Below are 25,294 nucleotides of genomic sequence, written 5' to 3' on the forward strand. Positions count from 1 at the left end.
ACCTAGAAAACGTTGTACGTCTTTTGCATTTTTTAACTCAGGATAATTAAGAACGGCTTTAGTTTTGGAGGGTGAAGGGAGCAATTTGCCGTGTTCTACTACGTGACCCAAAAATTCAATCTGACTATACAAAAATTGACATTTTTTAAAGTTTATATCTAGTCCATAATCGCGAGCTACTTTTAAAACAGTGTTAAGGCGTTCGAGAGCCTCAGATTCATTATTTGCGGGAATGACGATGTCATCCATATACGGGAGGACAATGCCTTTTGCAATAAGATCACGAAAAACGGCATTTATGTATCGCATAAAGACAGGAGGACATGAACTTAAACCGAATGGCATATAACGGAATTGAAATTGACCTGTATTTGTGACGAAACTGGTGTAACAACGACTTTTTTCTTTTACCGGCACATGAAAAAATCCGTTAAGCAAATCGAGAGTACTGAAAATTTTAGCATTTTGAAGACGATCTAAAATGTCATCAATTAATGGTAGTGGATAATGGTCTTTAACTAATTTACGATTTAATTTTCTATAATCTATACAGACTCTATGTTTTCCATCTTTCTTACGAACTACGACAACTTGACTAGCATAGGGTGAAGAACATGGTTCTATAATTCCATTTTTTAACCACTCGTCTATCTGCGCATTTACTATATCACGTTCGGCAAAGGGTAAACGTCGAGGAGTGTGGAAAATTGGCTCATCGTCAGTAAGCGTTATATCAAGTGCGATGTTCGTGGTTTTAGTTTTGTTAGGTTTATAGGCTAACAAAATCTGTTCAACCTCATTGCGAGTTTGTTTAGAAATATTCGTACCTATATCAAACGTGGGAGTTTCGGCAGAAATAGCCATTATAAAACTGTCAGTTTCAACAGGATCATCAGATTTAGAAATTTTGGAAAATACAACACCGTCAGGTTTAATTGTCAAATTTGCCTGATTTATTACGTCGCAACCTATTATTAGGTCATAAGTAGTACAATTATTAGGTACCACAGAAATAAAAACAGGAAAACTTTGTTTGTCAATAATAATTTCAGATTCAAAGGAACCTATTGTTTTAGTTTGGGAAAAACTGAATCCAGTTAGTGTCATCTTGTTATTCGTCAACGGCGGCGATCCCAGTTTAATCCATGCAGAATGTTTGAGAAGTGTCGAAAAACTACCAGTATCGACTAATCCGAAAAGTGTATTATTAAGAATAACAACCTCTTTATGCATATTCGACGGAGAATGCAATAAATGTAAAGTGTTGACATTATCACGTGGGGTAGAACTGTCATTCCGAGTAGTACGATGACAATCGGAAGATTTATGTCCGAAAAAATTACAAGAAAGACATTTAGGATCACGATTACGATTAGGGCAAGACTTTGCGATATGTCCAAAATCGTTACAGTTAAAACAACGCGTCTTACTGTTAGTCGGATTACTAAGATTCAATTTTGATTCTCTTTGTTGGACAGGGATTTTATGTATTGTATCACGTCTTTGGCCGTCATTAGCATATCTAGAATATGACATCTTTGAATTATTTGCGTTCATTGCACTTACGATAGTTTCGAAAATTCGTAATTTTTCTTTAAACTCAGAATAACATTTTGCACCATAAAGAATAATTTTATCAGAAGGAGAACCCTGTATCCCATTTATTGTGTATTGAATAACAGAATATTCATCAATAAGGGTTTCAGACTGATTCGCAATTTCACGCATGGCAATAAAATATTGCATAAAAGTTTCATTCGAGCGCATTTTACGTCTTTCTAGTTGTTTATGTATTTCAATAGAAGTTACTTTATCGGAAAATTCATTAATTAATGCACTTTTAAAAGCTTGATAGGAATTTAGATTTCTTTGGGAAAATAAAAAAGATTTAGCAGTACCGGAAACTAACCTCTTTGCAAAGATTAATTTTTGTTGTTCGCTTAAAGAAGGAAAAAGCGAAAAATTCTCTTCAACATCACAAAAAAAAAAACATTTAATCGAATAGGAATCATTTCCTGTGAAGTTTCTACTACTACCACAGAGATCGCGTAATAAAAAACAAAACAGAAGGTTTATTTCATTCATCGTTTGTTTATTCGAGGGATCATTTTCGAGTGATTCCCTTTTGGCGCCAGTAATTAATGCCTGACTGTTATTTATTAATGTTTCGTCTGAAGTTACGGGGATGGGGAAGGAAGAATTATTACCCGTATTACTCATAGAGCTGTTATTAATAGATGAAGTTTCGGTTTGAGAAACCTTTTGAGGAGACAAAGGTTTTTCTTCTGTTTCCGATAAAAAACTAATATCTAGCGAGTTCTGAAATTCATTTAAATTTGTTAGGGCTTTAAAAATATTTTCACACATAGCATCTTTGTCGGTCTCAGTTACTTCTAAGTGTAATAAATTAGAAACGGAGATAAAATCAGATAAAGAAAAAATCTTCAGCAATTCTTGTTTATGTTTTTCTACATCTAAATTTTCAAATCTTTCAAAATTTCTCATTCTTTTTCGAGAAGAATGGTCAAAATTACTGTAACCTAACACAGAGTTAAGCAATTTTACGGAATTAGTTTTTGCATATTTAAGGGAGTTAGCGATTAATTCAATATCGCCTAGTTTTAAAGACATTGTAATGAATTAAAACAGAACTAATGCACATTCACTCGGGATTAAAATTTAAAGGGAGAATGGAATAAAGTAACGTACTATACTATAAATTACAAACTTGGGAAAAAATTGCGCCTACATGGTTGGGAGCAGTCGAATTATTCACTCTTAAAAGTTCCTTTTTTTTAAAGCAGCCAGTATATGTCAGCACAGTTGCACAAGAACACGAAGTAATTGAACCTTAACGTTTTCACTTGAATCATATCCATCCAAAATGTGCACTAACGTCCATTAAAATATCCACGGCAAAAATCCACTCTTATCAAAATTCTTAGCATCAATTTAACGTCTTAAATTGTACTAACGTCCACAGCTTTTCAACAATTTGGCGGGATTTGCTAGGGGTATTCACGAGAAAGGCCGAGCCCCCAAATGTGGGAAAAGGCAACGACCAGCATTAATATTTGAAATATATTTATTAAGATTAAAGTACAAAGGACAAAACATTACTACATAGAACATAAAAGATACATGAGCGTGAGCTACACGTCTTGCAGTCACACTGCCTAACTCTCGTCTGCCAATAATGGCGGGAAAGCATCACGTGATTAATGACGTGACGCAACATGGCCAGCATGGCGCCATACAGGATACGGGATCTGTCAGCGCTTCCCACATCGGCCATCATGACAGGATAGGCGACCTCGCCTTATGGTATACAGTACATTGAAGTAAATATATAAAACAAACAGCAAATACAGGAAAATAATAATATGTAAAATTGAAATATTCACAAGAAAAAACAAATAAAATAGTCATACCATCCGTGACAGCATAAGTATATAGCAATACAATAGCGTGCACTGGAAATATCGAATAACTAACTAAAAATAAAAATAATATTAGTGTTGAACATATAAAAATATAATAACACAAAATAAACAGAGAAAAAAAATCAAAGTCTATATCGTCCAAATATACACACACAAAAAGAAGGAAAGTAGTTCTCCTTCTCTTTAAGTAGTGTTCAGTGTTTACTTTTAACACAATTCAAGTGATATATTCTATATTGCTGGACCATGGTTTCATATATTTTGCACAAGTTGAAGTTTTTGATGGTCCATCGAAGAAATCATACTTTTCAACATCGTATGTGTCGTTTGCTTTAATTTTGATCACTTTATATGGTCCGAGAAATTTTTGTTTCAATTTCAGACCAGGGCCAAATTGAGTGCGCTTGATTGCGACGAGATCATTCAATTGAAATTTTTGAGCATGTTTCCTACGCAGATTGTAGGTACGGCGATTTTCTTCTTGGATTTTGAGGATTTGTTGTTTTGCATCTTTACGGAGCTCATCACGCTGTTGGAGAAATGCAAACTGGATCTCTTCGTTGACGATTTCGAGGATTTTTATATCATGCTCAGATTTCATTTTAGTTCCAAACAGAATTTCGAATGGAGTAGAATTGATACTTCGTTGAAATGTAGAATTAATAATTTGCTGAACGGAAGCAACATGGCTATACCATTTCTCAGGGTTTTCTATGGATAGCTTGGAGAGTACAGATATGATAGTAGAATTAAGTCTTTCTACCTGACCGTTTGATCTAGGAAGTCCAGCTGTAATAGCAATGTGGGTGATATGATGATGTTCACAATATTCTTTGAATGACGTAGATGTGAAAGCGGTACCTCTGTCCGTAATAATCCTTGAAGGATTACCGAAAACTGATCTTTGGCATTCGAGCTTATTGAGAACTTCAGCGGTGTCGGTGGACTTGGTCGGGTAAAGCCACACAAACTTCGTAAAGGAATCGATGATCGCCAGAATATGCTTATATATGCTTATATTTCATCACGTGATTAATGACGTGACGCAACATGGCCAGCATGGCGCCATACAGGATACGGGATCTGTCAGCGCTTCCCACACACACACACACACATATATATATATATATATATATATATATATATATATATATATATATATATATATGTGTGTGTGTGTGTGTGTGTGTGTGTGTGTGTGTGTGTGTGTGTAGTATGAGCACCTATGGTACTCTCTGTCCCTTGCCGCCTGTAGATGGCAGTAGGGTTCCACCTAGACGAAGAAGCAGAAAAGAGAGGAAAAAGGGAGAAAGGAGACGCTTGGAGCGGGAGAGTGTGAGCGCTGAAGTTGAAGGATAACAGCCATTTTATGTCCGCCTAAACTGCAACCAACCCTATACTTTTGTTCTTTTGCTTAATGTTCGTGTAATCCTGTGTCCTGTGTTCGTCTATTAAAATATAGAAAAGGCAAATGTGTAGTCTTCTTTCGATTGGGAACACAACCTTATATATATATATATATATATATATATATTCCATTCCTAACCTAGTATATGTATATTCAATAATAAATTATTTTCCCTTTCTTTAAATATTTAATATGTATAAATTCATATACATATTAATCATTTATCGTGAGTGCTGTATGACACTAAAAATTATAAGATATTAATAAAACATCCAAATACAAATTTAATTAAAACAAAATGTGAAGAAAGTGTTAAGATAAAATACTATCATTTTGCAAGCTGTTACTTTTCTCCCTTTTTTTACATCATTCGTCTTTTCAATGATCTGAAACGCATACCACAGAGGTTAGGTCTTATTATGATTAAGAGATTTTTCCTCTCTACAGTGCTCTGAATAAAGACATTTTCCGAATTTTAACTATGATGTATGTACCATTTTAGCCTTTCCAGTATTTATTGATATTTACCTACATTTTCAGATTTGTCTTTTCATTATGGTTTGCAAAAGATATCGTGACATAACGAGTTCTCGACTGACAGTAAGATTCAAACATTTTATTTTCGATTTTTTAGTTCCTTTAATAATACAATCATTGTTATATGTAATTACCCTTTCCTCTGATATCTTATAATTTTGAAATTTTGATAATTAATGTGTGAGGAAAAAAGATACATATTCTTGAATTTAACATAAGAGAACTGAAAAAATTACATATCTTTTAGAAGTAGTTCAGTTTGTGTAAACTCATTTTTAAAAAATATCATAACACTTGAATTTATTTTCTTTAAGGATACGCATTTTAAATATTTCAAAAAATTTCTGCCACTTTTAAACTTTTTTTCTCTGGTTTGTAAGAAATGTTGTTTTTCTTCGTCTTTTGCACTTTTCTGTCTTACTTTTATTACTTTCCGATCATTCTTACATTTATTTAACAACATTTGTGCGAATACCATTTCAAAACAAAAACCCGTACACTGTATGGTAAATGGCTTTCATCGTACCTTTTAACAACTTTCTAAGTCAGAGTTTTTTTTTTATTAAGAACTTTTTCTGATTTCAACTATTTTGGACTCTTAAAAAGTTTAGGAATTCCATTCATGTATAAAAATATTTCAATAAATTCAAAAATTAATTAGTGTAGTTATTTCATAAATTTCAATTTAATATTTAAAATAAAGATATCTTTCTTAATTATATTTGCTCTCTAAGTCTATTTGATTAGTTTTATAAACTTCCCATTTTGAAGCAAAACAAGGGCTATTTAGCCATGATCCCGTAATATTGACAAGAACGCAAATGACAAGAACGCAAACGCAACCTGAGGTTGCACTTTCTTCCGAAACTCGAAAGCCAAATTATCGAGAGGATGTTTGACAGATTTAAAGGGCCCAAATACACAGTGGAATCGAGATGAAATTCTGTAGTTCCTAAAGCAAGACCTTAGCACCAGACCATTGAGGGCCTAATGTCTGTCCGAGATTCTTTAATACACTGCTTATTGATCTGTGTTACTGCCCTAGAGGAGAGGTTTAAGATGTCAAGCATTTGGTATTGTCGCGTACCAAATTCATCTTGAGTAGGAAATTTTCTCTTTAATAATTACAAATAATACACTCACATTTTCTTTACCTTCCTTCAATTTAAATCAACATTAGTGCATTTTGATGCATTTATTGTAAGTATTTTCTTATTGCTGTAATTTTTAGATAATTAATTCTATATAAATTTGTCTTTATATTTTTGATTTTTATCTATCTTTTTTTATAAATATTTCATCCTAATTTATATTTTATATATTTGTATTTTACCCTTTTGCTTTGTTTATTGTACAAAATTTGGGGCGATTTTAAGTATTTGATTTATAAAATTTTATATTTTGCTCATATTTCTTCACGTTGTATATTGTACGAATGCTTCAGTTTTTGTATTTATTATGATTTGCTCCTATCGCCTTTTTTATGATTCTTATTGATCTTTTAGATTTAATTGTGCCTCTTGAATTCTTACATCAATATGTGATTCCTTTTAATTTCCCCTTTGATATTACCATTCTTCTGAAAGTTTTCTTCTGTACTGTTACATGCTGGCACACAAGTGTTCTGGAATCAAACAGAAACACACTCTTTCACAGCCTTTGCACTTTGCAAAAGTCATTTATTTGATAGTAAATAGGGCAAAAGCCCACAGCTCAAAAAGCCCTGTAATAGAATTAAGATTCCCAAATACAATCAACTGATCGATGTATTAATTCTACTCAGATAACAGTTAAACAATATATTTTTGATGCTTAATATCTTCCCATATATAGAGGCTAATGGTTTGAATAGTTAATATTCTATTAAATCTGTATAAATTTATTCTAGACTTCCAGGACTGATTCATCACTCCTACGTGAGGATTCTCAACCACCTCCTTATTCCCCCGGATCATATATCTCTCAGCAACAGAACCAGATTATTGACCCAGCACCGGTCACCGGCTGGAGTCATCAACCAATCCTGAGTTTTGACGGCGAAGAAAGGCTGCTTTCCTCGTAATGGGCAATCCCTTAGAAAGATCTACTCTGCAGAAACGAGAAAATGTAGAAAGGATTGGGGAAGGAAACTATTTTTCACGCATATTTCCGTTGCCTAGAAATTCCTTTCCTTAAAATATTATAAAGTATTTCAGTCTTCTACAGTTTGGACGTGGTGCTTAAAGGCAAGTTGCTATAAGATGAATCCATCAGGAACGCAATAGTTCCGCAATAATAAATTTTATTTAACTTTTAAAGAGGTTTGAATGTTTATTTGTAGATGTGAATTGTATATTTTAGTAATAAAATCTGTAAAATCTGTAAGATAAGTGTAAATATTATTTTGAAAAATTATCAAAAGTTGTGTCTTTTTGTTATATTTGGTAACCAGCGATACAATTTATATAAAACTTTGAAAATATTGTGAATCCTTATCATTCAATTAGATAATTTGATTATCTGGAAGAATGGAGAAGATAAAAAATAAAATTTTATTATCTTTACAGTAAAAATTACCGTCTATTTAATATTATTTAGTATTGTTATGTGAGAAAAAGTATTTTAAAAGTGATTTAAATTTATAATGAAACTAATGATCCGTAAATATAGGATAAAAAAAACATGGTAACTATAAATTATTTCTATAGTTTATGAATGTAGCCAATTTTAAATTAGGCATAAATTCCTAAAAAAAGTTTAAAAAATTAAGAAATAGTTTTGAAGTAATTTAAAAGATTGTTTTTTTCCAGCATTTTAAGTTTTTCTCTATGTTGGTGCAAGTGAAAAATATAATCAATGTTATATTTTTCGAAAAAAATGAAGAAATACATAGTTTTGAAGTAATTTTCTCCAGCATAATTTTGAAGTAATTTTTCTCCAGCATTTTAAACGTTCCTATGCCAATGATCCAAATCTATGTCACTAAACATTTCGATAATTTTTCAGTTAATTAGGAATAATTTAAATATTAATCGGTAGAATTATTTACTTACTACATTTCTGATTTTAAGAAAAATAATTTATAGAAAAGAAATTTCAATTAAATAATTAAAATTTTAATTAATAAAATTCAATTGAAGTTAATTAATCAAAATTAAGCTTTTTAATTATTTAACTTGCATATCTTATACTCATATATATAGATTTACATTGCTTTTAAAAAATAAAAAAAATAAGCATATAAAACGATAAGGATATAATATAAATAAGGATATAAAACTTTTCGAAAAACAAAAACATTCTCGTTCATCTCTTCTTTATGCTTCGTCAGCAGAAATAAATAAATGGTATTTTATTTGTAGATTTAAAATAATGGAAGTTTCGCAGAAAATCATTCATCCATTTCTTACATTTGAAATACATATGAACTCGCATCTTATCACGCAGTTCCAGAATCACAAATACAAAATCAATGTCGCAAGAAAAGGTAAACCTATTCTTTTTAGAAATTTTATCTGTAGCCAATGGTGATTTGCACAATATTACCCGAAGTCGGAGAAAGGAAATCAAGTTCGCACATATAAACGAGATAAAATGCAATGAGGGGGAATCAACTGCTCTTTTATTGATGGCGTTGTGAAGCATGAAAGCGGTGATTTAGAGTCGGCAGTGTATTTTCAAATACTGATGATAAAATGAAGTTGTATCCATTCCACAAATAAACAATAATAGAACATTTCATCATTCATTTCCTTTTGCCAATTTTGGGAGCGCACAATTTTATTCATTTTCCACATAAATGCGTATTTTTTCCTTAATGGATGATGCGAATGCTGCACCTGCGTTTTTTCCCCTTTTGCATGAAAGATGTAAAATATGTATGAAGCTCCTCTAAATTAACAGGATTTAACTCCTCCTCGAGAAAAAAATTTGTCTATTTTCTAATTAAACTTATCGACGAATTTGTTTATCTGTCCGATTCTATCACTCCAAGTGCGATAGTTGAATTTCCTTATAGGGGAAGATGAGAATGGATAATCCCACAGATGTTGCCTTCACAGGACTGAAAAGGGATAAAAGCACTTTTCTGTTTCCCCACCAGCTATTTTGGGATTGCTTTCTTTAATAGCACAATGGTCAATATTCAATATCACAACAAAATTTTTCTCTAAATGATGTAACACACTCGATTTTTTTTATAATAAATCAGCAGGAAATAAATTTCTTGCTGATTTCTTTTCGAATATTTCAAGAAATATAGTTTAGTTCAATCTTTTAAAGTATTTACTCCTCTCAGATAATGATAAAAACTTCAAGAATAATAAGTAAAAATATAGTTTAAATATTACATCTATAGCAAGGCATCAGACAAATAAGAATGAAATCAATTGCTATAAGATATCTAGTTCTTCTTATAATTTATTTGTATCATTTTTAGAGATAAATTTATTTTTCAAACGTAATTTTCATTGTTTCACCTATACTCGTGAAAAGGAATTAAATTAATTTAGCTCGTTCGTAGGAAAAGCAAAGAGGATGATATAAGCATATCATTTCAATCATATCAGTTAAAAAAATAACCGAATATTCCAGAAGGATCCTAAAAAGGTTTCATTATTAAGTTTTCTGAAACAAATAACAACTTCAACCCATTAGCAATATCATACTTTTGCTGACCTCAGAGGTGAATAGGCTGCTAGACTAAAGAAGGGGGGGGGATGCAGGATGATCTAGTAAAATAGCTTTTAGCCTAGTAGTTAAATAAATAAAATTCATGAGTAATACAGACTTTTAAAACTTATAAAATCTAAATGCGAACACATTAAATAATTACATTTTTTATTATTTCATATTATTTAATTTTTTAATTTAATGAAATAATTTTAATTTTTCTACAAAATTATATGAAATTTTGAATTCAGAAAGTGTGAGACTCAATTAAATTTCTAAAATCACTAAATAAATTATAAGTAATTACAATTTTTATATTACATTGGATATTAATGATATATTAATTAGTTATATTATATTCCACATGGCAGGTCTTGTAAAATAATAATTTTTAATATTATATTTATTTGAAGTTTGTTATTTTGTATGAGCTTTAATAAAAATTAAATACTTACATTTGCAAGTAAATGTGAACAAAAAATATACTTAATTTTAAAAATATTTTATTACCTTAGTAATTTTTTATGATATACCCACTAAAAGGACAAATAAATAAAAACTTATAAATTTTCACAAAATTACTAAAATAAAAAAATAAAATAAATAATAAAATGCTAATTAAATTAAAAGTGTGTAGAAATGTGAAACGAAATTCACAGTTGCTAAAAGAATTGCTTCATAAAGTACATTGTACGGCACCTCCAGATGCTCAAATCCACTTCTGGCCTCATGCACAATCTTTAAAAGGTCAAACGCACTTAGTTGTAGCGTGTCATTTGGAAAAAGATTGTTTAGACATCTGATCATGGTTCAAAATTATATGCTCCGTCTTAAAATAACCCTCAAGCGTTATCAAAGTGATTACGCTAGCGATTTTATCTAGTGTAATATAATAAAAATAACCCAGTTTCTGTAACATAAAGCTGCGCCATTTATAAAATATATTTCAAGATCGAAGAATGCAGTTAAAATCTGTACATGAAGAAAGGAGTTTGTAGCGAAACATTTTTGATAATTACAGTTGTAATCTTTTTACACATAACAGTTATTATATACATTTTAATATGATTTTCGGAGTCTGCTTCCTCAGAAATGTATCCTATTCTTTTAAAATTTTCTTCTAATAAAAAGTGAACAGATTTATTTGAACTTCAACCAGGGATAAATGAGATTCTGAGAAAGAATTTAAAACTGGAGGAACAAGAAGAAACCGATATTCTCCTTACAATTCATTTGAAACAATGATGTTGTGAATTCACGCATGCTATGTTAGCTAATTAAAAAGAATTATGATATGAATTGGGAAATATTTTGTAAATTAAGGTAATGATATTCTCTGTATAGTAAAAATTGAGAAAGAAAACCTATCAAAATTAATCTAATTTTTTGTTACAATGAATACTTATTTAAACTTTTGTAATTATTTAATTACAAAAACAAGACAAAAATAATCAAAAACGGGGAGTATCTGTTGGACCACCAGAACTATATAATTCTCATGGCTTCTTCATAATTTTGTTAACTTTTTTTAGATGTTAGTAATCCGAATTAAATAAGCCTTCTATAATAATCCTCCGTCAACGCAGGAAGTTTCAATATTCTGATGGAAAAAATACTACAAACATCACTCGTTTAGATCGTTATTTTCCAAAATACCAGAGTTGTATGATACTATATCAGTACGATATTTTGTATCGGGTTACGCAAAAATATCAGGTGCACAAAAACTAATACAGACAAAAGTATCAAGTTCTCTTTATCAGTTCTCGGATTCGATTGATACCATTAAGTATTCTCCTCGACTGCGTCCGTTTTCAATCGGGTGAAACCATATCCAGGTCGATATAATATCATTCAACCCTAGTTTGCCGTTTCCGCTTGGTAGACAATATTACAATGTAATATGTTTTTATGTATTTTCAACAGCACAGCCAATATATATATATATATATATATATATATATATATATATATATATAAATTACAAATTACAGATAATTTAAATGATGCGCTTGACATTTATTAAATAAAACATTTTAGTACAAATTTCCTTCAATAAGCGGTGTTGTAATAATCATAAAAGCATTTAATATGATTTATAAATTTTAATTAATATAAAAAGTAGGATTAAAATTGTTCACTATGTCCCCCTTTATGTTCAATAATGTGCTCTAATCGCAGATTCATATTTCCCACAGCTGACCGGAGTATGTCTTCCTGATTATTAAAAACATGGCGCCGAATGTTGTCCTTCAGATCTGACACGTATGTTGGCCTTTGATAGTAAATATTGTCCTTCAGGAAACCCCACAACCAAAAGTCGCTAGAGAGTAGTGATAATCGGCATATGCGACCGGCTAATGAGGAGATCATGCCATAGGAACATGACAATTGATCACCTGTACATATGTGAAATGCTAGCTAAGCAATTGCTTTATACGACTATTAATAAGAGAAAGTATGCTATGTTGCATGAAAATGATATTCTGAAGGCATCCATGCTATGGAATTACAAAATCCTTCAACATACTCTGTATCATTGTCTAATGACGGAATAGGTTTACGTTTCATCCAGTTATCCCAATATACTGAACCAGTTATCCCAAATACCAGTTATCCCAATATACGGCATTCCCAATATACTGAAAACAGCTGGTATGTTCAAACTACCGTGCAACGACTGACTTCAACGACAGCAGTAGCCATATTTTTGACTCTAATTTACATGATTTGTTTTCGTCCTCTACCTGGAAGAGTGCCAAGTAGTCTAGTTATTTCAAATTTCTATATGATTTTGTGTAGGATACATGGAGACATCAAATCTCAGCGTATCCACTTCATACACTTTCGTCCTCTTCCTGGAAGAATATCAAGCAGTCCAGTTGTTTCAAATTCGCATCATCTTGCGTAGGGTACATGAGGACATCGGTGCTCTTCGTATCCTTTTCATACGACTGAATTCTTTCACAGCAGCAATTTTGCTGGTTCTGGTAGAACAATTTTACCAGTAGAGCGTTTTCTTGCGACATAGGCATGATGTGCAGAGAAGTAGTTAATGGGCATGCAGAATCCGCCTTCTTTTTATCCAAAGAATAATCCTAATAGACATACCGTGTAACGCTAACGATGGTTTTCATTTTCAATACATGAAAATAAATATCATTTGTATTATTGAGCTATCTATTGGTGAATTTTTATACTGAAAGTTTTCATTTATTAAATATCAAGCGCATCATTTGCATTATCTTTAGTTCAAATTTTATCTCTTTATAACTAATAAAATGCATTCTAGACCTTCTAAAATGGGAAACTTATCTCTTGCTAACCTGTATACATAATTTCTTACTATTACCCGGAATAAAAATATTTATAACCATTTTTTTACTTTTCTAAGCAATATTAATTAAATAATTATTTTTAAAAAATTGATGGAATTTACTACGAATAAATAAATGTATTTTGATTTAAATATGTTTCATTAGAAACAAATTGGAAACTCAGAAATACTATTATTATTAGTAAAACAAACTGAACATACCGAGAAAAAAAATAAAACTTTGAATCTAAATAGAATTTTCGGAACAGATTGATTAAAAAATTATGCTTAAACGGAAAACAGTAATATTTTAAAATATAGCAATAAATATATGTTGGAAAAGAATATAAAATTTAAACTATTGCCGTGAGTCTTTTAAGGGTTATAGAGTTCCTCTCTTTTTAATACTGCTTTAAAATACAAAGAACAAAACTTAAATTACAATCAAAACTGAAAGTAACGAATAATTTGGACAGAGATAAAAGTTTTTAAAGGTAATATCCATTAATAGATATTATTAAACAGATTCGGAAGGGGAAGGAATAAACAGATTGATGATTGTATCAGATACAAAAATTACAGTCACAATTGAGTATCAGGGTCAAGCAGTATAGCAAAATCGAGCATCAATCCAAACTTAAAAAATACCAATTTCTTTATTAAAATCTTTGCTAATAGTTCGATACTATTCGGCTTAGAAAGAATAACAACAAAACTAGAAAAAAAAATGTGTATCTAGATTGGGATGTATATGAATGATAGAGTATGCTTTTTCACCTCGTCAAAGAAGGGGAAACAAAATACATTATGAAATCGGTTTCGGATTACACGTTGATTATACATGCATCTAACGATCTGTTTTATTTATTTATTCATCGCTTTAATTTCGAAATCTAAAGAGCAGATGTTAAGTCAAAACTTTAAGCTGTTAGTCAATTCTCGCCAGATCTGAAGGAAAATCATCTGCTTTTTGAATATGATTGTGCCGATAGATAATTGTAGAAACCTCATAAAGTACATTGAAAGTTTTTTGTTTTGCATATTCCTTGAAGACTCCTCGAAATTGTTGACTCCATTTGTTGAGCTTTTTAATAAGGTCGCAACAATACATTATGTTGATCTTGAACCCGAAATCGATGATGAGAGTTTGAAAGAGGTGAGTTTCTTAATTAATCCTTTTTAAACTGTCATTTAAAAATAACATTTGGATTATAGGAGGCGAATTTTGCCATTAAAATAGATAATTCGAATATGGAGTTGCCATCAGTTACTTTATTACTTATTCAAATGTTCGAGTTCAAAATAAACACAGACCTGAAGGATGGTGGGTTTTGAAATTCGCATCTTAGAAATGCTCTCAAAACATTGAGTTAAAGTAAACCAAGAAATAACTATAGAGTAATTTATCAGATTAAAAAAATAAAATAGGCAAAAAATCACATGAAAAATATCAATAAAATTTATAAAAACTATCTTGATAAAAAATTAAATGTCATTGATTTGTTTAAAGATTTTCCTTATATTTTCGCAATGGCGTATTTCCCTCTAAGCAAACTAAACAGTTACCTAGAGCCACTGGGCTCAGAGAGCCGTAGGGAAGGTCGATTAAAAATATTAGCTTTGATGCGATATAAATAATTTTAATATATACGAAATCATCGAATTTTAAAATATCAGTACTACAGCGTGTGTTTAAGTTGAATAATTGTAATCTATAGTCAATCAATTAAATATTAATATTTACATATTCATAATATATTATATTATTCATTTAACTGTTTAGATTTTAATCCACTTGATCAATAAGATAATAATTTTGGATGTTTCTTTGGTTTAATATTTCATTATAATTTATCATATTAATTAAACACTTTTGTTTGTAAAGAAAATATTAGTTAATTGTTATGGCCATGATATTACCAGATGAATTCTATTTTTCGTGATATATTAATCAGTTATTAACAGAGGTCTCATAATGTATACTGCTTGTCAAGCCTAAACGGCACTGTAGTACAATTAATTGACTAATGAGCACTGTTATGGTGTGGCAATATTGGCGAATGAGGTTTATGATTATTATTTGAAATAAACTTTTATTAATATAAAAATATGGAAAATAAAAAAAAAATACATTTTAACTGCAATTATTTTAAATGTGTAGAAAGGTTATGCTTTGTTAAAACCTACATTGCAAGCGAAGCGAAATAATCAAATACATATCTGATACTAAATATATTGCTTAACACCATCATATTATTATTATAAGCAAATTGACTTACAAATATAACATGTTAAATATTTGAAAAATATATAGCTGAAGAAATATGTAAAGAATTGCAGCTAAGTTTTATTTTAATTATTTATTAACATTAAATTTTATTAACGCATTAAATCTGTTTTCACATAAACTCTATTCAATCATGTTAACAAAGCATATATAATATACTTATAATGAACAGATAGATTGAAACAATTATAAACGAAATAATTTCAACATTTAGTAGAAGTTAAGAATAGAAATTGAACTTTTTGGCCTTTGTTTTTAGCAAATTGATATACAAATATATATGTATATGATTTTTGTAAAAAATCACTTTCCATAAAAATAATTGTAAAATTTGCGAATCTCTCTCGGCCCATAGTAGATCTCAGATAATATTTAATTATTTCCAGTTTTGAAAATAATCTGTATACTTTAGCTACCAAGACTGGAATTGTTAATAAAATGTGCAAAGTAGTATAAATGTTAGGAAAGATTTGAATTAAATTGTTGACAACGATACAACTTTGAGAATCAACTGGCAATGTTACATTTTTTCTAAAAATTTTGCAAATATTTCAATTTATGCACTTGTTCTGTACAATGTACGCCTCTTTAATTTTTATCAGTTAATGTTTCTTATAGTTTTTATGTAAATTAAACTAATCTTGTTCAGGATTTTTATTGAAATCAGAAATACCGAAGAAAAATTCAAAATTTCCGATAAGAAAGGAGATCAAATTTTTCACATAAAGATGATACAGCAACATCTAACATTACCCTCCCCCACCCCACCCCCTAGATTTAAAATTCATTACTTCGTCTTTATAAGCTGGTATTCTCTTTTGTATGTATTTGTATTTGCAAAATATTAAGATGCTAATTCTTTACAGTTTGTGAGTGCAACATTGAAACCTTTATCGGATCTACATTCCTTCAGAAAGTAGTTTAATTTATTTGAATTTTCAGAATCCTGAGAAATATTAAAATTTATAGCCTAAAGAATATTTCTAACAATATTAGCTTTATTTGGTATCTTATACCATAAAACTACCACATAAAGCATTAAATTAAAAAAAAAAATTCCCCTAAAAACATGGTTTGATCATTTGAGGTGTTATTAGTTATCAATTTTTTTCGTTTATTTCATTGGGGGCATCAAAAACCTCTCTTGACTGAAATTATAAGGGGATTATTGCATCTATCAGGTTCTATTATCTCATCTCTGAAAAAAGTTTTAAATTTAAATTTGAAATATGCTTTTTCTAAACTAATAAGCGATTAGTTGCAGCGGAAGAAAAGTAATAATAGTCTTGAACAGTCGGATTTTTTTTTTTTTTTTTTGTATCGTATAATTATTGCCTGCAAATTCATTTACGACAAAGTTCAAATTATGATTATAACTGTCAGAAAAAATGCTCTAGGATTGATATCCATAATTCTTTTTCGCATGCCGCTATGTTTATCTCTCTTATAAGAACAATTGTGGTATCCACACAAATCACTAATGTAATTTTCCTTCAAATTCCTTACTAAGATTGTTATTAACTTTTCAAGAGCATGTTTGGCACGGCAAAATATTAAAAATCTTTCTTCAGTACTCATTTCTGTATTTTCTAAATTACGATACTTAATTTCTGTTATTAATAAAGCTTGAAATTCCTAAACCACAGATTTACTCTTTCGTAATCGTTCTAAGAAATTGGACCAAAGATTTCGTAAAAGCCTTTTGCTTTTTTCGTAGTGCTTTAGTCGATAATATTCTTTTGATAACATCAGATCAAAGTTTTAGGTACTCATTTAAGTGGCTCCTATCATTAAACGCAGAATTATTCGTATTAAGTTTATTAAATCGTAAAAAAAAATTTGCAGCAAAAATAGTAAATTGAATTTTTTCTACAGAATATAGCAACCAATCTGTTTATTTGTTTAACATAATCCGACGGAAGTATATATTAGAAAATTTACGTCCATTTGTGCCTTTTGGGTAATTTAAAATTGGGGAACAGGTTTTGATAATATCCGGAACCATTTTCTTTTTAAGCTTTGTACTTGGGATGATAATAATGGACTTGGCCATAAACTAGCAAATACGCACCTGCTGCAGCAATTGTAGATTTTTACCATCATTTCTGCTAATATTTCGCCCGTTCGATTGAAGTTGGAGGTAATTCCCAGATCAAAATAGTTTCTAAATCTTTCTGATTGCTAGGTGCCTTTGGTAATTCCAATGGTAATTGAGGCATTGATGGGCAATTAGTACCGGCAGCGTTAACTTAGGTATTCTGGGGTTTTGGAAAAAACAGAGTCATTTTAAAGTTATGGTTTATTAAGTCTTCATCTCGCTTTTTTCTAGTAAATTCTGATAGTCGTAGTTTTTTTTCTTCTCTATTTTTCTTTTGACATCTGAAAAACTGAAAACAGAAAAAGTGCTGATAAAAATAAAATAACTATTATAAGAACTATTGCATGAAATACTTTTTTCTTAAAAACTATATGAAAGTCACTGTTTGAAATATTTTACCTTATTTCTGAAACATTTAGTATATTTCAAACCACTACTGAGAAAAAATGTGTGCTATTTGACCTACACCAAATATTTAAAAAAGGACGTGATTATCACTCTTCTTTTTTAGTAAAATGAATAAATAAAATTTAAAGGTTATATTTTAGATATAATGAATCAACCAAACTTTTTTTTTTTTTGGTTTACGTACAGCCAATAGTCGGAAAACACAAATTTTTAATTTTAAGATATCTTACAAATTTTACTTCAAATACCAAAAATATTTTAAGTGCACTAGTACTCCGTAATATGTCAGTCTTTTCTAAAAAAAAAAAAAAAAAAAAAAAAAAATTGGGTCTACCAATGTGCATACCACTCTGATTTAAGAAATAATAATTAATCAAATATTCATGTCTGTTAAGACATGACAATGGTGTATTGGTTAGGCTCTTAATTTGACTTACAATAATGTACAAGAAATTCCTCTTTAAAATTTAAAATTGAGATCCTTGTCTGCCGAATTAAAAGTGATTTTAGAAATATAGATTACATAATAGAAAATATGTTTATATCTTGAATACATTCTTCATCGGTCATTTTTATTTCAATAAACGAATAGTTAATGTTAAGAAAGGAAAAAAAATATTTTTAGAGTAATTATGCTCAGTTTATTACTTTTCTGAACTAAAAAACTAGCCCAAGTTTAAAATAATATGTAAATTTATTTGCTTTATTTCTTTTATGAAGGACTAGCCACTGTATCAACAGTTCCTCTTCGTAAGAATAACCGAAATATATATTCTTCTGATTCGTAGTCTTTTGCATTCAATTCATAAAATAGATCTTTTGTATTCAACCCATAGAAGGCTTTAACATAATTCATTCCTACTCTAAAGAATTCGGATAAAATACACATTTAGAGTCAGCGTTTGGCGTATATATAAATATAAATTTACCTGTAGAATCTGGCTGCATAGAATTGGTAATAATCAGCAATAGTATATATATATATATATATATATATATATATATATATATATATGGAATCTAGACATTTAAAAAATTTTGATGATTCATAAGTAAATAATTATCATGAAATGAAATGCAACGTGAATGTTGGAAGTGGCAGAGCACATATAAATATACATATATTTTGAAAATATTTCTAATTTATTTATTTTTAAATAGAATTCTATTCATTCAATAAAAGCTAAGATAAAAAACTTTTAGTGTGCTAGCTGGTGGTAAAATTTTAAAATTACTATAATATGAAACTTTTAAATCACACAGTTAAAAAAATTGCAACTTTTACAGACGGTTTTTTAAAAGACGTATCAAAAGCTACTATGTAAAAAATTCATTCATACTCAACTGAACAAGCTGCTTAACAAAAACAAAAATAAAAATGTCCAAAGAAGACATCTTCAACAAGGGAAAAATGTTTAATATTTCAACGGAAAAAAAGACATTCTTATTTGTCTAAATTAATTTTTTAAAAAATTGATTAAAATTAAAGAAATTACCATTAAGATATATAATTTATGTCATTGAAAAGTTAAATTTTAAGATGGTGTAGAATGAATTCTTATGTAATTATATGGGCAGAATTTATGGTGGAAAAACGTAAAATCTGTCTGTCTTCATTTCACCCTCATTAGAGGGTCGTAGAAACTTTTTAATACCGTTGCAAAATGTTACAGTGCTAAGAAAGACGAGTACTGAATTTTGTTTGAATTTGCCAAGTGGTGAGGAATTATTGCTGCTTATCCCCCGCGGATAAGCAGCAATATAAGCTCCAATTAAACCAAGTCCAAGAGATCGGGAAAAGAGGAGTTCAGTGGCTTCTGAGGGTAAAGACCCCTGAGTGCCCGAGGACAAAAGTCTGACTTTAGTTCATATGAAGATGACACTCACACAGAACCCCCCTTGCACAAACCCTTTTTATAGAAGGGCTCCTACGTACACCTCACAGATAAGCACACAGGGGAGACAGCAACGATGCCTGAACCAGGACGATCAGACCACGGGGAAGGGGCGCTACCCCTAGGCCAAAAGGCAGGCGGGGTGGAAGTGTATAAAGTTCAACAATTAAGGATTTTGTATTTTATATATAGGGATATCATTAACAACAACCCTTCAAACAACAATAAAATATCATAAAAGGACAAACACTATACAAATTTTTACTTTTGCAATAGACAACAGAAAATACAAAACGAGGAATAAGGAATTTGTCAACCGCGTTTACTCCCATGTGCGCATCAGCATCTCGTGCTTTCGTATATAAATATCCGAGCAAACACAAATTTTCTTGTTTAAACAAGCAATGAGACGGGCTGCTGGTTTTAATGAGCATAAAATTTCATCATCGCCATCGATATAATGAAATGTTAAATTTGATTTTCTGGAGGGAATTTTTTTTCTGTTTGGAGTTTTTTTTTTTAAAGCGTAGAGCTCGGCGCTTTAGTGTGCCGCACAACCTTGCACGTAATATGACGTAGATCTACTTCTGATGCCACTAAAGGCCTAAATATGTATTGGTTGACCGAAAATACTAATTTACATGGAATAATAAATTACTGTGCATTAGAATTTAATAATTTTTTATTATTCTTTATAGCAAAAACACGATAGTTTTAATTAAATTTAAACTTTTCTAACATCTATTATGTATGTAATTTAATTTAATTTCTGTTCGAGCAGTGAGGCAAGCAAACTTAGTTAAAAAAACTTTTTTTGAACAAAATGTTTTAATGTACTGAAAAATACATTCATTAATTAGATTTTTTTTCAATTTTAATTATTTTTTATTATCGTTTTATTTCCAATTTATGTTTTACTAGCCGCCTTTGGCGACCAGCCGGTTCGCCAATCTTAATGTTCGTTTAAATTTTAATAATTAAATATTTTACGCTACTTTAATAGATTCTTCATCAAAATATTTAAAAACTTCTAATTTTGATAGCCATATAATTCACTCATAATATTATAAATGCCTTCAGTCATAACGTAATATTATCTCTCTAATTTTCTGTTAGCTCCCGTAGAATTTATGCTTTAAATTAAAGTGGAAAGAATTAATCTGCAATTAATATAATAATATTTTTTTACTGAAACAAAACATTTTTTTTTAATAATATGATTACTGATAACAGAGTCACTGAGCGTTTAAACTTTATGGGCACTAAAGAATATCTTTTTTAATTTATGTAATATCTCAAGACTTTGTCAACAAAATTTTCTGAAATTCATCATGAACAGATCGATTCATTAACAATGTTTCATTTTAAATACGTCAAACACTAAGAAAATAAAACGAATCGTTTAAAATAATCGGTCGAACACAGGTTTAAAAAAAGTACTTAAAAAACGATGTACTTAAAACTATAAGCATATACAAAAAATATATAACTAACATAAATGCAATTTACTTACAAAAGCATGCAACTAACCTAAAAATAATTTAAATCATTCGTTGGTTGTCATGCCAACAGTCAGAACATAATGCGCATGCGTGAATTTTCTTCGCCAGTTACGTTAACGTAAATGCGTGAATTTTTCTACGCCAGTTGGGGTAACGCTATGCAGATTATACATTTTTAATTTCCTTTATTCTGTGTTATTTTAATTCAAAAGTACTTCAGAATGAATCTGAAACATGGATTAATTAACAATGTTTAATTTTAAATGCATCAAACATTAAGAAAATAAACAGAATCGTTTGAAATAATCCGCCGAAAAATATTAACCCTAGCCTCATTACTGTTGGGAGAAAAAAACAACTGAAGCCTTACTCATTTGGCGGTGGTAAAAATGAAAGATTTTTTTGGCGAAAAAGTTGGTGGTGGGGAAAATGGAAGATTTTTTTGGCGGGAAAGTTAGTTTTTAATTAATAATTAAAATTTCAAAAAAAGGGACCCTAGATGCACATTCCCGACCTCTAAGGTATACATGTACCAAATTTGATAGCTGTATGTCAAATGACCTGGCCTGTAGAGCGCCAACACACACACACACACACACACACACATTGAGCTTTATTATAAGTATAGATTATAAAAAAAAAAAAAAAAAATAGAAAAAGCTTGACATAATTTATTTTCTTAAATTTACAACCTAGTTTCACCATCTGTCAGGGAATTAATTTGTAAATAAATCAATTGACTTACTGATAATTAAATTCTGAAAATTTTACAACTGTGCATTGCCATAATGAACACACAATTCTAGCAAATTTAAGAACTCTAGCACATCAGAAAGCAAATGAAAAGTCGAACAAAATTCCATATTTAGAAATGTATAGCAAATAAAATTAAAGAAAAGTGCGTAAAATTGCACTTTATTAAATTTTTCTCGATTCAGACATTTTTAATTTTAATTTAAGATTTTTGCAATGTGGAAGATGTTTTCTTTAGAAATATTATTTGTTTGAGAATTTAATTTTTTATATTTCTGTTCTCTGTATATTTTCGTATAGACATTTGTAAAAAAACTGTTTAACAGTATGCCCATACAGGATTATTAAATTTTTACATTCCATATTAATTAGTAGGTTGTCTGTTGCTACGAAAAGGGACAATGCAAAACTTATTAATATTACTTATTAATATAACATAGTAATAAAACTTATTAGTCTTACAAAACTTATTAATAGTTTTTTAAATTATTCTTGAACAATTTGAAATATTTTGAAATAAACAAATCTTTGGCAACAAATATCTTGTCAATTTTTGAAGCTGCACAGAAGTTCTTTTGAGGCGGATCTTATAATTTTGAAGTGTAGTCAGACGATACATGATCCAATATTTTTCTCGCCAAATTTCCACACCTTGAAAAATCTTGAATATCTTGAAAAATTGACTGACATCTATTAAATATACAAGTAACATTTGGAGTGATAAGATCAAGATTTGGAACCAAAACCCCTGTCGTCCCGAAATGTGTAAAGACCACCGTAGCTTAAGGATTTTGGGGAGAGAGATGGAAAAATGCTATCCATTTTTCAGATTAGACCTATAATTAGTTTTATGGCGATTATACATTAATCTATAAAGAAAATATTTATTAATCTCTAAAAATTATCTATAATTCTTTATATATAGAATATTTTCATTGAATTAAGTGTGAAATTCATATCGTTTATTACAGAGACTCGACCAATCCGCCGCAGCTCTTAAATAGCAGCTGCAAAGACAGGACAAACTACTGCTTTTATTTGTGAATATTATTATAAAATTCGATTTCTGGTCTTATAAATCGATAAGAAATATAATTAGTTACAATTAAATTACTAAATTAAATACAAAAACAAAACATGAAATGTATAAGTTGTGATCAAGGTGATACAAATATTATTGGTAGTCATTTATAAATATTATTGGTAATAATTTCTTTCGTTAATAGCAAAATAATTAATTTTTAATTATTTCAAATCAATTTCTGCTCTCAACGGCAACCGGAAGAGTTTGATTGACAGAGACACGAATTCAAGAATAAATCCTAGCAAATGTGAGCTTTGAACCTCAAACCTTTTGAGCTAAAAGGAATTATTTCCCATCATTTGAAATAGCCAAACAGTAAATATTTCATGAAAAATATTTTGTTATTTTTTTGTTATTGTTTTCTAATAAAATCAAACAATAAGGCATTGTGGCCGAATTTTATTAATCTCTAGGTTATGAAGAAATAGTGTTTCAAATATTCTCTTTAGGCAAGAATTTTAGGAATTCGATTTGTACTTTTTTGGAATTTTGAAATGTACTTTTGTAGTCAACAAAAGTAGTATTTACGTGACTCATGAGGCAACGATTCTTTTTTCTCCTCTCAAGCATTTGATAGATCTTTAGACTCCTCACGAGATCGCCTATACGTATTTTTCTCTCCAGAAATCGGTAAATCTGTCTATTACTCATTAGGTAACTTATTCTTGCTTTCCCTCCTTAACATTAAATGTGTCCATAACATTTGGAGGGATATAATAATATCAATATCTGGGCTTTTAAGCCTTAATGTACCACTTAGTCTGAAGGGCACCATAGTAATTTAAAGATTTTTACGGGAGAGATAGAAAAGTGCTTTCCCTTTTTGAAATAAAATCTATAAGTTCTTTCGAACTTCCTTGCAGTTACTTATTCTTGTTTGTTCTCGTAAGTAATTAATCTCGCTGTCACACAATAAAATAGAAAATAAAATTAATGTAATTAAAATTTCCCAGGGAAAAAGAATTGAAAAGGAGGAAAAAAAATCCTACTAACTTACTGTTACTAGTCTATACACAAAGCAGGGGGGAAATTATTGATACAGGATTAAAAATACCAGTGACAAAAATGTTTAAATTTATAAAACGCTAATAAAAATTTCAGGTTGTCATTTTTATAGCTTCTTTAAATAATGGAATAGGGAGAAAGTCTTACATTTGTCAAATAAATGGCAAATGACTTGTTCTAGTTAAGGCGGCAAGAGAGAAAAAAGGAGTAAACAAAGACATTCCCAGAGTACTTTATTGTGGGATTTAGCATTCCGTCCAGCTTCAGAGTAAACAGGCAAAGGAACAGTGCAAAGATGGCTCTTCTACTGAACAAATTTCTTTCCAAGAAGTTTACCATGCGTGAGTGGTTTTTAGTAACATGAGTAGCTCGCATACTCTTCTATATAAACTTCTTCTCCTTGTATTTGGCCAGAAGGGGAAAAAAAGAACGTGAGAACATTATGAGGAATATTTTCTAAAGCGGTTATTCCTTTAGATGGGCCTCAGCTCAGATTTTCCTTTAGGGTAAAGAAAAGAAATTCCAGCTGGGAAGTGCTTAATATGCTACTGACAGACAACGCCGAAGGGAAGCATATGAACAAAGAAATTCCCTAGTCTGGATTTTATAAGGTCAGTCTAGGATTTCTTAGATCTTTAAATATAGTTGCCCGGGGACATACGCAACCAGTAAAAATAGAATACATATTGGTGAAGGAGAAACGAATTTGTTGAATACTTTTTTTTTTTTTTACAAATAGTACTACGTGGATTAGTATTGATTTAAAGAATATGTCTTTTTTTAAAGAAAAATTTAAATGATTTAGGCAGAGGCCATGATTATAAGATGAATCGTTATTTTCTATTTCTTTTGATGCCAAATTTTGAAGAAAAAAAATGTTTAAAATGTTATGACATGATTTTTAATCT

General features: G+C 29.9%; 1 protein-coding gene across 2 annotated transcripts in view; it reads left to right on the forward strand.

Moving 5' to 3' along the window:
* Positions 1 to 7,746, forward strand: part of LOC129959149 (uncharacterized) — a 37,563-nt gene extending 29,817 nt beyond the window's left edge. The window contains exons 6-7 of one of the 2 annotated variants that reach the window (XM_056071972.1): positions 5,392 to 5,451; positions 7,277 to 7,746. In XM_056071972.1, the coding sequence (XP_055927947.1) occupies positions 5,392 to 5,451; positions 7,277 to 7,450 (234 nt within the window). In that variant the 3' untranslated portion in view covers positions 7,451 to 7,746. The remainder of the gene's footprint in view (positions 1 to 5,391; positions 5,452 to 7,276) is intronic. The other variant, XM_056071973.1, reaches the window with a different exon arrangement.
* The last annotated feature ends 17,548 nt before the right edge of the window (positions 7,747 to 25,294 follow it).

This window comes from Argiope bruennichi, chromosome X1 (genome assembly GCF_947563725.1).
Source record: "Argiope bruennichi chromosome X1, qqArgBrue1.1, whole genome shotgun sequence".
NCBI classification, from domain to species: domain Eukaryota; kingdom Metazoa; phylum Arthropoda; class Arachnida; order Araneae; family Araneidae; genus Argiope; species Argiope bruennichi.